The 12,739-nt window shown below is 40.4% G+C and overlaps 1 protein-coding gene across 1 annotated transcript in view; it reads left to right on the top strand.

The window, feature by feature from the left end:
* LOC121538375 (contactin-3) overlaps positions 1–12,739 on the top strand; it is a 69,229-nt gene that overhangs the window by 48,015 nt on the left and 8,475 nt on the right. Inside the window, exons 17-19 of the mRNA XM_041846309.2 lie at positions 7,346–7,416; positions 9,012–9,246; positions 10,395–10,504. Coding sequence (XP_041702243.1) covers positions 7,346–7,416; positions 9,012–9,246; positions 10,395–10,504 — 416 coding nt within the window. The remainder of the gene's footprint in view (positions 1–7,345; positions 7,417–9,011; positions 9,247–10,394; positions 10,505–12,739) is intronic.

Genomic DNA, 12,739 nt, shown 5'->3' with positions numbered 1-12,739 from the left:
CAAATACTGTCACCAGGCCCACCTCCATGTCTGTGGAGGGCTTGGTGTTTGGCTGAAACCAGGGCTCGAATTGAAGGGGTAAAGAGCAAAAAGAATACCCCTTGTTGGCTTACAATTGTAGGAGGAAATAAAATGGATCCAGATTATCTAAAGCAATCAATAACGATGATAAACTTGATGATTAACATAATGATTAACGAGCTGTAAAATACACAAGAAAGACGCGACTCCGATGCACATGGAGATACAGTATATTTGGTTAGTCTATGACATTCAGAGGCTGAGCTACGACCTTCTGCAGTCGAGGACACCAACAATATTGACTTTCCTTGGGAAGTATTTAGTAATATAATACAATCACAATGTGACTGTTGCTATCAATTGAGCTATTCATGTTATGTAAAAGATAATATGTTTTTAAGCCCAGGCAGTTTTTAGGGACGCACTTGTACCTTCTGCTTTTGGGTTAAGCCACGGACGAGTAGCCAGCTTCAAATTCTGCATCGGACTCAGGCCTCATGTCTGGGGTGGATTATTTGCTAACAGCGACAGTTTCGTTGCAAACAAGACTGGTTTGGCATTGGAGAAATACGGTGAGATGAATATCTCTTAACATGAATACTGTATAGAGACATAGAAATGTTTATGTTAATTGTCATTTAATTAATTAGCCCACTAACCAGGTGTGTTCAATGTGTAGTGTAAGCCTATGAATTGGGCTGCGAGTCTTTGCTAGTAATTATGTTTTGGTTGGAAAAAGACCAAGTCCATATTATGGCAAGAACAGCTCAAATAAGCAAAGAGAAACGACAGTCCATCATTACTTTAAGACATGAAGGTTAGTCAATCCGTATAATTTCAAGAATTCTGAAAGTTTCTTCAAGTACAGTTGCAAAAACCATCAAGCGCTATGATGAAACAGGCTCTCATGAGGACTGCCACAGAGTTACCTCTGCTGCAGAGGATAAGTTCATTAGAGTTAACTGCACCTCAGATTGCAGCCCAAATAAATGCTTCACAGAGTTCAAGTAACAGACACATCTCAACATCAACTGTTCAGAGGAGTGCGTGATCAGGCCTTCATGGTCGAATTGCTGCCAAGAAACCACTACTAAAGGACAGCAATAATAAGAAGAGACTTGCTTGGGCCAAGAAACACGAGCAATGGACATTAGACTGGTGGAAATCTGTCCTTTGGTCTGATGAGTCCAGATTTGAGAATTTGATTTGGTTTGAATGGACCGCAGAGTGAAGGAAAAGCAGCCAACAAGTGCTCAGCAAATGTGGGAACTCCTTCAAGACTGTTGTAAAATATTTCCAGGTGACTACCTCATGAAGCTGGTTGAGAGAATGGAAAGCTGTCATCAAGGCAAAGGGTGGCTACTTTGAAGAATCTAAAATCTAAAATATATTTTGATTTGTTTAACACTTTTTTTTTTGGTTACTAGATGATTCCATATGTGTTATTTCATAGTTTTGATGTATTCACTATTATTCTACAATGTAGAAAATTGTAAAAAAAATAAAGAAAACCTTTAAATGAGTAGGTGTGCCCAAACTTTTGACTGGTACTGTCTTTATGTAATTTATTACTAGAGTTGTGATCACATTGAATTCTGTTTTAATTTGCTCCACCCTGCTCCATTATTTTCAATGTAATTCCGTAAAAAATCTGGCTCCCAGTGTGGCTTTACTTCCGGGGTATTATGATGCATCTGACTCAGTGCTTGACTTGGGCCGGAGCTGTCCAGAGCGCGGTCCCGGCACCTCCTCTATAAAACAAAGTGGCTTATCACCAGCCTGGATTCACACATACAGCGTCAAAAAAAGGTTGATCAAAGCGGAATGAAGGCGGGATCTGCATTGAATAACAATGGAGAGTGGGCATTCATATCCTGATTCTTCTTTGTTCAAGTTTATTTGCCGCTGGTCTGTGAATCCGGTGTATACGTGGCAGTAGTCTGTTCGAGTTTGAGAATTCACAGATTGAGAATGCGCCAGCCTGAATGTGCAGTATGCGCTGTTCCAAATTGCGAAATGAGGGTTCTTACGGTCATGAAAATCCAGGAAAAGTCATGGAATTTTAATGTGTTTTTCTTTTTAAATATATGATCAATCACTTAAAAATCTACATATCAGCCATGATCAGAATTAGGCCTACCCTTCAGTGCGTCCCTCTGTGTGTGCTGTGCATCATCTGCATGTGTGCCATTGCGAATGGGCTGTTGCTCGAGGAGAGAGAGTGAGACATTTCAGCAGCAGGTAGCCTAGAAAATAATTAGACTAACTATATAGTCAATTCAAAACATAGCTTGTAGTATGTCTAGTTATCTCGCTAGCTATATGCATTAACGTCGTAGACTCGTTGTAGCCTTTCCACCGGCACTGTTGAGAAATATATCTGACATCATTATTGGAAAGCTAGGATTCCCCGCTATTAAACAGGCTAGCCATGTAATTCCGACAATGTTAAAAATACTAAGAATAGCCTAATTAACAAATAACTTCCATGCTGTGCATAGACCTCCCCTGAAACATGAATACTGTATTTTAGCCTTATCAGGTTATAGATAAACATGTCTTAGTTAGCTACCTTGCATTGAAGTAGCCTGCCTTATCCATGTTATCCCTGATTCATTGAATGAGGGAATAATTGTATAATGACAAAAGTATTTGGTTGTAATGTTGCAGTATTTTATATCAAGGGTGGTCAACCATCCTCCAGGAGAGCTACTGGGTATGCAGGCTTTTGTTCGACAGAATTACAGTGCAGTAATTCTACTTTGTGGGGGGTTAAGTGATCAAGGGCACAACGGCAGGAGATAGTAGGCCTACATGGGATCAGAGACCAGCAGCCTTCTAGTGTCAATAAGACATTTATGCAGACTTTTCCATGTAGGCTACATAGACGCCACCAATTATTGGTCATGGAAATGTGGTTAAAAGTGATGGAGAAGTCATGGAAAAGTCATGAGATTCCATCTGTCAAAATGTTTATGAACCCTTAACAGTGAATAATCCGAGGTCTGAATAGCATAATGTCATTTGGGAATTTCTGTGAACATAGTCTAATGGACCGACATGAAAAAAGACAGCTTCTGTACAGTGGCGATTTTAGCATTGGTGGGGCAAACTCCCTGTCACGATCGTTGGTTAGAGATGAGGACCAAGGCGCAGCGTTGAAGGTGAACATATCTTTTTATTACTGATCACACGATCAAAACAATAAACGATAACGTGACGTCTACAGTTTAACACAAACCGAAATGAACAAGAAACCACAAACACAAAGTGAAAGACAGACAGTTAAATATGGCTCCCAATCAGAGACACCCAGCTGACACTCGTTGCCTCTGATTGGGAGTCACTCAGCCCGACATAGAAAATCAAACATAGAATTACACACCCTGGCTCAACATAACATAGTCCCCAGAGCCAGGGCGTGACACTCCCCCAAATAATTGGGATGCATGCCAGCAAAGCCACTACACAACACAACACAACACAACACTAAACAATACATTAATTGCACTATAACGGTAACAAACTGTGCCCACAAACTGTTAGGGCCTACATAAAGCTGTCTCAACAGCAGAGCTTTCTTTTCAGCACAATGGAGTGAATACTTACCACTGCTACACCTGGCTATCAGTGGAGCCTTGTCTGGCAACGAAACAGTTCATTCAGCCTAATTTACCGCCTTTTAAAAAAACATAGCTGATATGGCTGACTTGCTTAAACAAATGTGGTTTCTACTGACAATTGAGATGTACGACCTATGGCATAAGGGGACGACGAGCGTATAAGAGGCAATCCGTAATTTCGATTAAGACATTAATGAGTGAGACAGGACGGACGTAGTCAGTATAACTATTTGTTCAGCACTTTTGAAATGTACAGTGACAGAATTCAGAACATGGGCCGTTCTTACAGTATTCTCCCTGTACACCAAGTCAGAACAGTAGGATAAATAAAGGGGGCATATAAGCAGACAATGAAAGCTCTTACGATATTCGATGATGACAGTTCTCTAAAACAGGCTATAGGCTACATGTGCACCACCAAGTCAGAACAGTAGGCTAAGTTAGGAGGGGGAAAAGGACCAAATTATTAGGGTGAGGCACATGGGCTACTAACAGCTTACTACACAACATACACTTAGTATTACTTTCTTAGCTACAGTATACATATCTCCCTGGCATGTTACATCATTTATGCAGTAGCATACAATACATTTTTGGACTCACCTTGTTGTGCTGGGCTCATCAAACTTTGTCATCAAAGTCTGGTATTCTCTGGATTTATTGTGCTTTCAAGACAACCGGGAACTCGGAATAAAACAAATCATGACGTCAGTGATCTTCAGGTCGGCACTCTAGAAAGAGGCCAGAGTTCCCGACTTGGAATTTTGAGTTGCATGAACGTTCAAAACGTATTTTCCCAGTCGGAGCTCGTTTTTTCCTGAGTTCCCAGTTGTCTTGAACTCATTGAAGTCTGAGATTTCCCAGTTCCGAGTTTCCAGTTGTTTTAAACATAGCAAAAATCATGCTGGATTGACAGCATGGCCAATGTATTCTACCTTTTCTGGCCCATCGTGTTGAATGTTTATCCTTTTAAGCTTGGAAAAGAAACCCTTAAACCCAGACTTGGACCACTCTACTGAATAGCAGGCTAGTGATTGCTTTGCAACGCTCGCAGTTAGCCACTGATTCCTTCAAAACCACTCATTGTTGAATTTGCGATTTACAATTTGTTTTGTAATGTTAATGGCCGATGAGCACTGATATGTTTTATCTATAATTTCTCTTCATATGACAAGGATTGAAAAGGATTTGCCAGTAAATTGTCGACTTGATTCATGATGATGACTGCTAGCTTGCTAGCTAAGATTTTGAAAGTATGATGTTGACATGATCAGTCCAATCAAAGCTACGGTAGATATAACGTGATTTTACGTCATTTTTATCTGTGGCAAATGACCTTGAGCCTTCTTGGATGTGCACTTCTAATGTAACTCTATGGCAGCACCCAAGGGGCTTGAATTTTCGAGCTCTACCCATAGATTTTGCGGTGACGTAGTGTCCCAATGAGTGACAGAACACTGAGCCAATCACGGAGCACATAGAGACCCCTACGCTCTGTATTTTATGCTGGCTGTCCCACCACCACAGAAAGCACTGAGCTAGGCTGAAACACCTGCATTTTGGAGCTGCCTTACTCAAGAAAGCAAAAAAGAGACCATGTTTGCATGTGGCTTTATTAACTCAAAGATTATATATTTTTACATTGTTTGCAAACTGATATGTGACACGTATTAATGCCAAAATAACATGCAAAACAGGCACACTCTTTTTTTGTATATATATTTGTTTTAGCTAAACAGGTGGGGGTCAAAACAGGTGGGGCTTTGCCCCTGCCCTGAATGACGGGTCACCACTGCTCCTGCGCCTCTTTCATCCCAAGTCAAGCGCTGACATTACATTTCTTGCTTGGTCCGAACCTAGCATTGAATCAAGGGAATTTGTCGCGCTATGCAGAGACGTCCCAAGGATCCCGGATAGCATGGATGATGCAGGCAGGTCGTCACTAGTTGCCACAAGTCATAAACTCCGCCTATTTCTACAATTTCTCTTCTTAAAATGTGTTTTTTAAAATCTAGCCCTAACCTTAACACTAACCTTAATCATACTGCTAACTTTTGCCTGACCTTAACCTTAAATTAAGACCATTGTTTTCATGAATTTATACGATATAGCCACATATTTTGACGTTGTGGTAACTAGTGGAAACCATGCAGATGTTCCTCTTTTCCGAGTCACGGGTTGCTAGGCAACCCTCCTGGATTTGCCCAGGCAGGCCTGCCCCTCACCCGGCTATAGCCAGTGTGAGAAACTTGCTAGCAAAAGTTTGTGCAATGAGACAAAAATAAATACTGCACTCTGACCCACAAACATCTTTGCTAGATTCATAATAGTGTTATTAGACAAAGCAAGTGAACTTCAAAACGTGATGTAGTTTTATTGGGATTTGCAGCTGTTGTTGGTAAGTAATGAATCTACTACCTTCTGAAATTACTTACTCATGCCTTTAATATAGACCACATGGAAAAGTTAATAAATCTGATTTTCAAACATGTCCCTCATGTTTTTCTGACTTCTAGAAAGAGTTTTAACGTTACCCACTTAACCCAAACAATTCCCAGAGTTTTCACCATTACTGTATAGCCCTAGTTACTTTGCTTTGACAAAGTCATTTCTGAAGATTATTATTTATTTAATGTGATTAGAGATTAATTGACCTTTGTCCCTCATTTTAAGGTCAACCCTGTTAAATTAACTGAACACTCGTTTTAATATGGTGAAACTATTCCTTAAAAAAAATAAAAAAAACATTGATCAAACTAGTACTCAAATCATAGTGTAAAAGCAGCTGAGCTGGATCTACTCCTTTTGGCCATTTTCTGGTGTTTTGTGGTGGAAAACTGAGCCAGATGACCATAACACGTCTACCCTGTTACCCATAGATAGGAAGGCTAGAAATGTTTTAGCAGTAAAAAAAAATGTGTGAAGCTTGCATTCAATTGCCCCTCCCTGTTGCACACAACAAGCTTCCATTCCCCATGTCACAAGGGGAAATGGCTGATTTAAGATTAATTTAAATCCTGTTACATCAACCCTGTTACTTTAATTGGCACTTACTTTATTAATTTTTCTTCATTAAACCTCTTGAAATGGGAAAACATGTTTTTTATGAAGTTGAACATGTGCTCTTTATGACAGAATGTTATAGGTGCAAATTACACTACCCAAAAGGCACTCAACTGGTGGAATTACCCAGCTGTTGGATTACAACCCTCCTCCAATCGGGCCCGGGCACAAATAGTATTTGTTTCTATAAAAGATACTTAAGCCGTGTTTAAACGAGCTTGCCTGGCGCAGTGGAACCAATGGAATTGGATGTCCCAAAAGTACAAACCCCAACCATCTGGAACTCCAGACAGGCTCAATCAATGTTCAAAGTATAAAGCAAAACAAATATTATTTGAACCCAGTTCTGCTTCAAATAGCTTTGACAATACAAATGTCTCAAGCTATTTGAAACAAAAGACGTGCCCACATGGCAGTCTAGTGGGCGGGCGGTAGCTTAGTGATTAAGAGCATAGTGCCAGTAACTGAAAGGTCGCTGGTTCTAATCCCCGAGCCGACTAGGTGAAAAATCTGTTGATGTGCCCTTGAGCAAGGCACTTAACCCTAATTGCTCCTGTAAGTCGCTCTGGATATGAGCATCTGCTAAATAACTAAAATGTAAATGTAGTGTTGTCATAAACATGGTGTCTGTTGTGTAGTTCCTGATGCTGCACCCACTGATGTTGGAGGAGGGGGCGGCAGCAGATCGGAGTTGGTTGTTACATGGGAGGTAAGTCATCTTATGCTCCAGTCTCCTCTAAAGGGCAGCTGTTGTCCTTACTTGCATGTCATTAAAAAGGGTGCTTATTATTTTACATTAAATCAGTTAGTTGGCTTGTGAGTGTTGTAAATCCAGGGCAGTTGAAATGTGGCTCCGGAGCAGCGCTTGTAATTCCTTAGTTGAGGCGCCCATATAAGCCCTTGGCAAACACAAGCAGAACATGACACCTCACAGTTTTCAATTAATTATACTTTGAATGGTTAAAAGGGTACAATTCAATCAAATCCGAACCTTGGAAATCCCACACTGCTGCAAACTGCAGTACTGCAAAGTTACATCAGAACAAATGTTTAGGCGTCATAAGTGCCAAACAAATAATGTAATTATTATATAAGCTAAATACATTAAGAATTGTACTCAAATCAAATCAAATTTTATTTGTCGCATGCGCCGAATACAACAGGTGTAGACCTTACAGGGCTTACTTACAAGCCCTTAACCAACAATGCAGTTTTAAGAAAGAATACCAAATAAAATCACAAAATAATACAATATAAAATAATACGAAATAAAAGTAACAAATAATTAAAGAGCAGCAGTAAAAATAACAATAGCGAGGCTATATACAGGGGGTACCGCTACCAAGTCAATGTGCAGGGGCACCGGTTAGTCAGAGTTAGAGTTATTAAAGTGACTATGCGTAGATAATAAACAGAGAGTAGCAGCAATGTAAAATAGGGGGGGCAATGCAAATAGTCTGGGTAGCCATTTGATTAGATGTTCAGGAGCCTTATGGCTTGGGGGTAGAAGCTGTTTAGAAGCCTCTTGGACCTAGACTTGGCGCTCCGGTACCGCTTGCCGTGCGATAGCAGAGAGAACATTCTATGACTAGGGTGGCTGGAGTCTTTGACAATTTTTAGGGCCTTCCTCTGACACCGCCTGGTATAGAGGTCCTGGATGGCAGGAAGCTTGGCCCTAGTGATGTACTGGGCCGCACGCACTACCCTCTGTAGTGCCTTGCGGTCGGAGGCCGAGCAGTTGCCATACCAGGCAGTGATGCAACCAGTCAGGATGCTTTCGATGGTGCAGCTGTAGAACCTTTTAAGGATCTGAGGACCCATGCCAAATCTTTTCAGTCTTCTTAGGGAGAATAGGTTTTGTGATGCCCTCTTCACAACTGTCTTGGTGTGCTTGGACCATGTTAGTTTGTTGGTGATGTGGACACCAAGGAACTTGAAGCTCTCAACCTGCTCCACTACAGCCCCGTCGATGAGAATGGGGGCGTGCTCGGTCCTCTTCTTTTTCCTGTAGTCCACAACTCTTCACCTAAAGTGTTATTATTGAAAAGGTTTAATTTCAAGAACTGTGGGAATAATGTTCCGTTAAAAAGGCTGCAGGGAAATATATAATGAGCCCAATAGTTTTAATATCTGCTTTTCTTGCTCATTTCAGTTATGGTCAGGTAGCAAAGAAAACACATTTGCAGGTCATGCACTTCTTCCATGGGTATGAGATTGGATGTGATTGTGTCTGGCGTGATGACTCGCTGAATGTGTGTTTTGTATGTGTTTTAATATCACTATAGTTTTGTGTTTCACTCCCAGCCTGTTCCCGAGGAACTGCAGAACGGTGAGAGCTTCGGTTACATCATCGCGTTCCGTGGCCTCGGTGAGATGACTTGGACCCACGTCGCCACCTCCGCTCCGGGGGCATCCCGCTATGTGTACCGGAATGACAGCATCGCTCCCTTCTCACCCTTCCACGTGAAGGTGGGAGCCTATAACAGCAAAGGGCAGGGCCCGTTCAGTCCCGTGGTCACCATCTACTCTGCAGAGGAAGGTGAGAGGTCAACCATGTCTACTCCCCAACAGTCTTAAACATTTTCCTTTCCTTGCTTCATTGGTTTCCACAACCACTAATTTGAAAGGGTATGATAGGATTTATTCCATGTAGCCAGACTGTTTGACTATTGAACTGTGTGTCCAAAATGGTACTCTATTGCCTATATAGTGCACTACTTTTGACCTGAGCCATAGGGTGCCATTTCAGACACAGACCCATTTCACATATTTGAAAGAATGTATTGTTATGTTAGGGAGGTTCACATTATGATAATATACTCAAATGTAACTATAAATCAATCAAAACAAAGGGTACCCCATTTTATTTGGATAGCCCCCTAAACAGTGTCTACAAATACTCAAACTATCAACTGCAACTCTGTTGATTGATATACAACAACATGCAAGGAATAGGGCTAGAGTTAGGGTTAGTGGATAATTAGTTTAGTTCGTTGAATATCTATAAACCATCTATAGGGGACCATCTTAAAGTAACTGTCCAGTGTTTCCAGATTTCTATGAAATATGACCTATAATGAATTACAATATGAGTTAAATAGTTTTCCATCCAGAAAATGGGAATTAAGTATGTTAAAAAGCAGCTTTTCTGTGTTGGAGTGGTGTGGGCGTATACCAGTCATAAAACATATTAATTTGAGTAGACCGCTGATTGGCCAGCTCATCCTCTTCAGGAAGATGACATAATAGAGGTAGCTCCCCAAGAGGGTATGAAAAATGTATGCACTCACTAACTGCAAGTCGCTCTGGATAAGAGCGTCTGCTAAAATGACTAAAATGTAAATGTAATAATCCTCTATGAGGAAATAGCAAGCATTTTTTAAAAGGTCTGTTTGAGATACAAGTTTGAAGTGGAGTTTGTGAAGTGTTTTTTCTCCAATGTATGCTTTGCCCACAAATACAAGTATAGGATGAGTCAACAACATTATTTGGGTATGAATTAACAGAATATTAACTTTTAAAAGTGAGATTTTCACTGAACAGTTACTTTAAATAAAGTACCAAAGTTAATACAATAAACTGAAGGATCAGAAATGTTTGTTTGAAAGGGGTTGTCTTTGCCTGGAGAGTCGTTTGCCTTGGCTGTTTTTCAATAATGGGTGAAACTCTCCTTGGTTGTCTTTTCAGAGCCAAGTGGTATGCCAGGGGGAGTTTGGGCCAGAAGTGTTTCCGCCTCAGAAATTGAAGTGAATTGGCAGGCTCTCTCCTTTACTCCTGAAAGAGTTCTCGGCTACGAGGTACATTTCCTGTTTTAAATGTAAATGAAACAGCGAGTTTGTGCAACACAATTACAATGCCTGTCGTCACCTACAGTGTACCTCAAAGCCTCAACTTCAAAACGTCATGTTCCCATGGAAACGGCTGATTTAATTGAATGACTTGTGTGGCAAAATATACAGGCCTTCACAGCAGCATCCTGAGAGCACTTTGGCCCTTTTAAAGAATACAAAGCAAATTGCTGATCTACCTGTTTTTTTACTTCCTGTCACCTGTACTCAACACCACAAACACATAACCCAGGCTGTGTTTTTGGGCCAGAAACATGCCAAGCATTTAACCACTTTCCGGAACCTTAACCCTAAACCATCGCTGCCAACTTTTGAAGATAGTTTGGAGTGAGATTTCCTATCATAAATCTGAATGCTCCACCCAAAAAGTTAATTTCCTGCAATTCTATATATTTTCACACAGCTTTGGCCCATGACCAGGTTGGAATACGCATATTTTTAAATCAGGATTAATTTAAAGTTGAATACACACTCAAATCTCAACAACTTGGTTTGAAGTTACTTTGAGATTATTTGGGCATGAAATTTGGAGTAGGCTAACTGGTGGAAAATGCTATGGCTAACCATAGGATGGATTGCAGTCTCTCCTTGTCCATAAGAAACAAACATGTAAATATTTCATTAATTTGGATGAACTATCCCTTTAAAATAGGAACATAGAAATTCCTACATAGAGGTAGCTCCCCAAGAGGGTTGGCCACCCCTGATCTATGTTTCCCAAATACTGGGGATTTGAACATGTTCATGTGACATTTGATTTCTACAAATTACCCCACATTCAAGAAAGATCTAATGAATATCTATCTTCAGGTGGTTGAGGCTGATTTGCAAAACCTTTCCATCATCTTTCTTTACATAGGCAAGATCTTTTGCATTTATACCTACCATATCTGCCTAGCACCGTATGCACAATAATACAATGACAAAACAGGATATTTGAGGCAAGGGGCATTTCAATATAGCCTATTGTCATTTTATGACATAGCCTATATTCAGCACTGTCCATAAATGCTTACAAAAATGAATAGCCCTCATTGAATAGCCCTCATTGAATTGTAAAAAAAAAAAAAAAAAAAATTTTTTATCTAAGACATATTGACATATCAGATTTCAAATTGAATTACACAAGCAAAATTGGTAAAAAGTCAAATAGAAAAAGTATGGGGAATAACAGTAGTGTTCTTGCTGAGATAGGCACACCAATTAGTCTATATTTTAGCCCATTGTAGGGGATGGATATTGTTCTAATGACTTAAATCAGCTATTGTGAAAGACCAAATACATTAAACAGACAATAAGATCTCCTGAAGACAAGATGATATAGCCAACCCAATTATCTTTCAATGTATTGCCCCCTCCTCCCCCCACTAGAATCAGTTTGGGTTCACAATCAGTTTGGGCAAAATTATATTCATAATATAGTAAGACAAATCAGGTCACCCTTCCAAAATTCCTGCTGAACAAACAAGGTGAATAATGTAACCTATGGATCTGGGCTAATGCAAGTGGTGAATTAAATCACTATGGTAGGCTATATTATCACATGCTGTCAAAAGGAAGCATTTTGCGACAGGGGCAGGAGTGACAGCAAATTAATTTGTTGACAATTATGTGTACAAAAACAGTGCTACAAGTTGCTGTGCTGCTCTTTGATAATTGAGTTCATAAACTTTGTTCAGTGTAGAACGAACGTGCTTGTCCAGTCTGTCGTGTCTGCCTTCTCCACTCTAATCGTGGGAGGTCTTTCTTTACTAACGCGCATCCAATCGCCTTTGTCCCGGACCCTTACTAAACCAATCACAAGCTTAAATTTGCTGCGGTTCACAGTGCGGTGGCAGGAAAATTATGTATCTCCCAGGTGAAGCTGCCGCGGTTGAAAAGTCAATGCCCTGAATATTCACTGGATTAAATAGAAAATAGAAGCAGTACTTTTTCCAATGCGTGAGAAATAAGGGGTGTGGCGTGTGAAGAGGGTCAAATGTGTGTGTCTCACGCCCAATGTGTGAGAATTGGCAGCACTGCCCTAAACTTAACCTTAAACCTAACCTTAACCAAGTTCTTGCTTAAAGCATCACTCTTCGGGATTCATGAAAATAATTACCTTGAGCGAGGCGGGAGTAAAAGGCATATAGCCAATCAGAGCTCAGAATTAGCATAAACCAAATCCCCAGTTTGAGATGTATC

The sequence above is a fragment of the Coregonus clupeaformis genome, chromosome 24 (genome assembly GCF_020615455.1).
Source record: "Coregonus clupeaformis isolate EN_2021a chromosome 24, ASM2061545v1, whole genome shotgun sequence".
NCBI lineage: Eukaryota > Metazoa > Chordata > Actinopteri > Salmoniformes > Salmonidae > Coregonus > Coregonus clupeaformis.
Note: the sequence above shows the minus strand (reverse complement) of the source record. Positions and strands in the feature narration are given on the sequence as shown.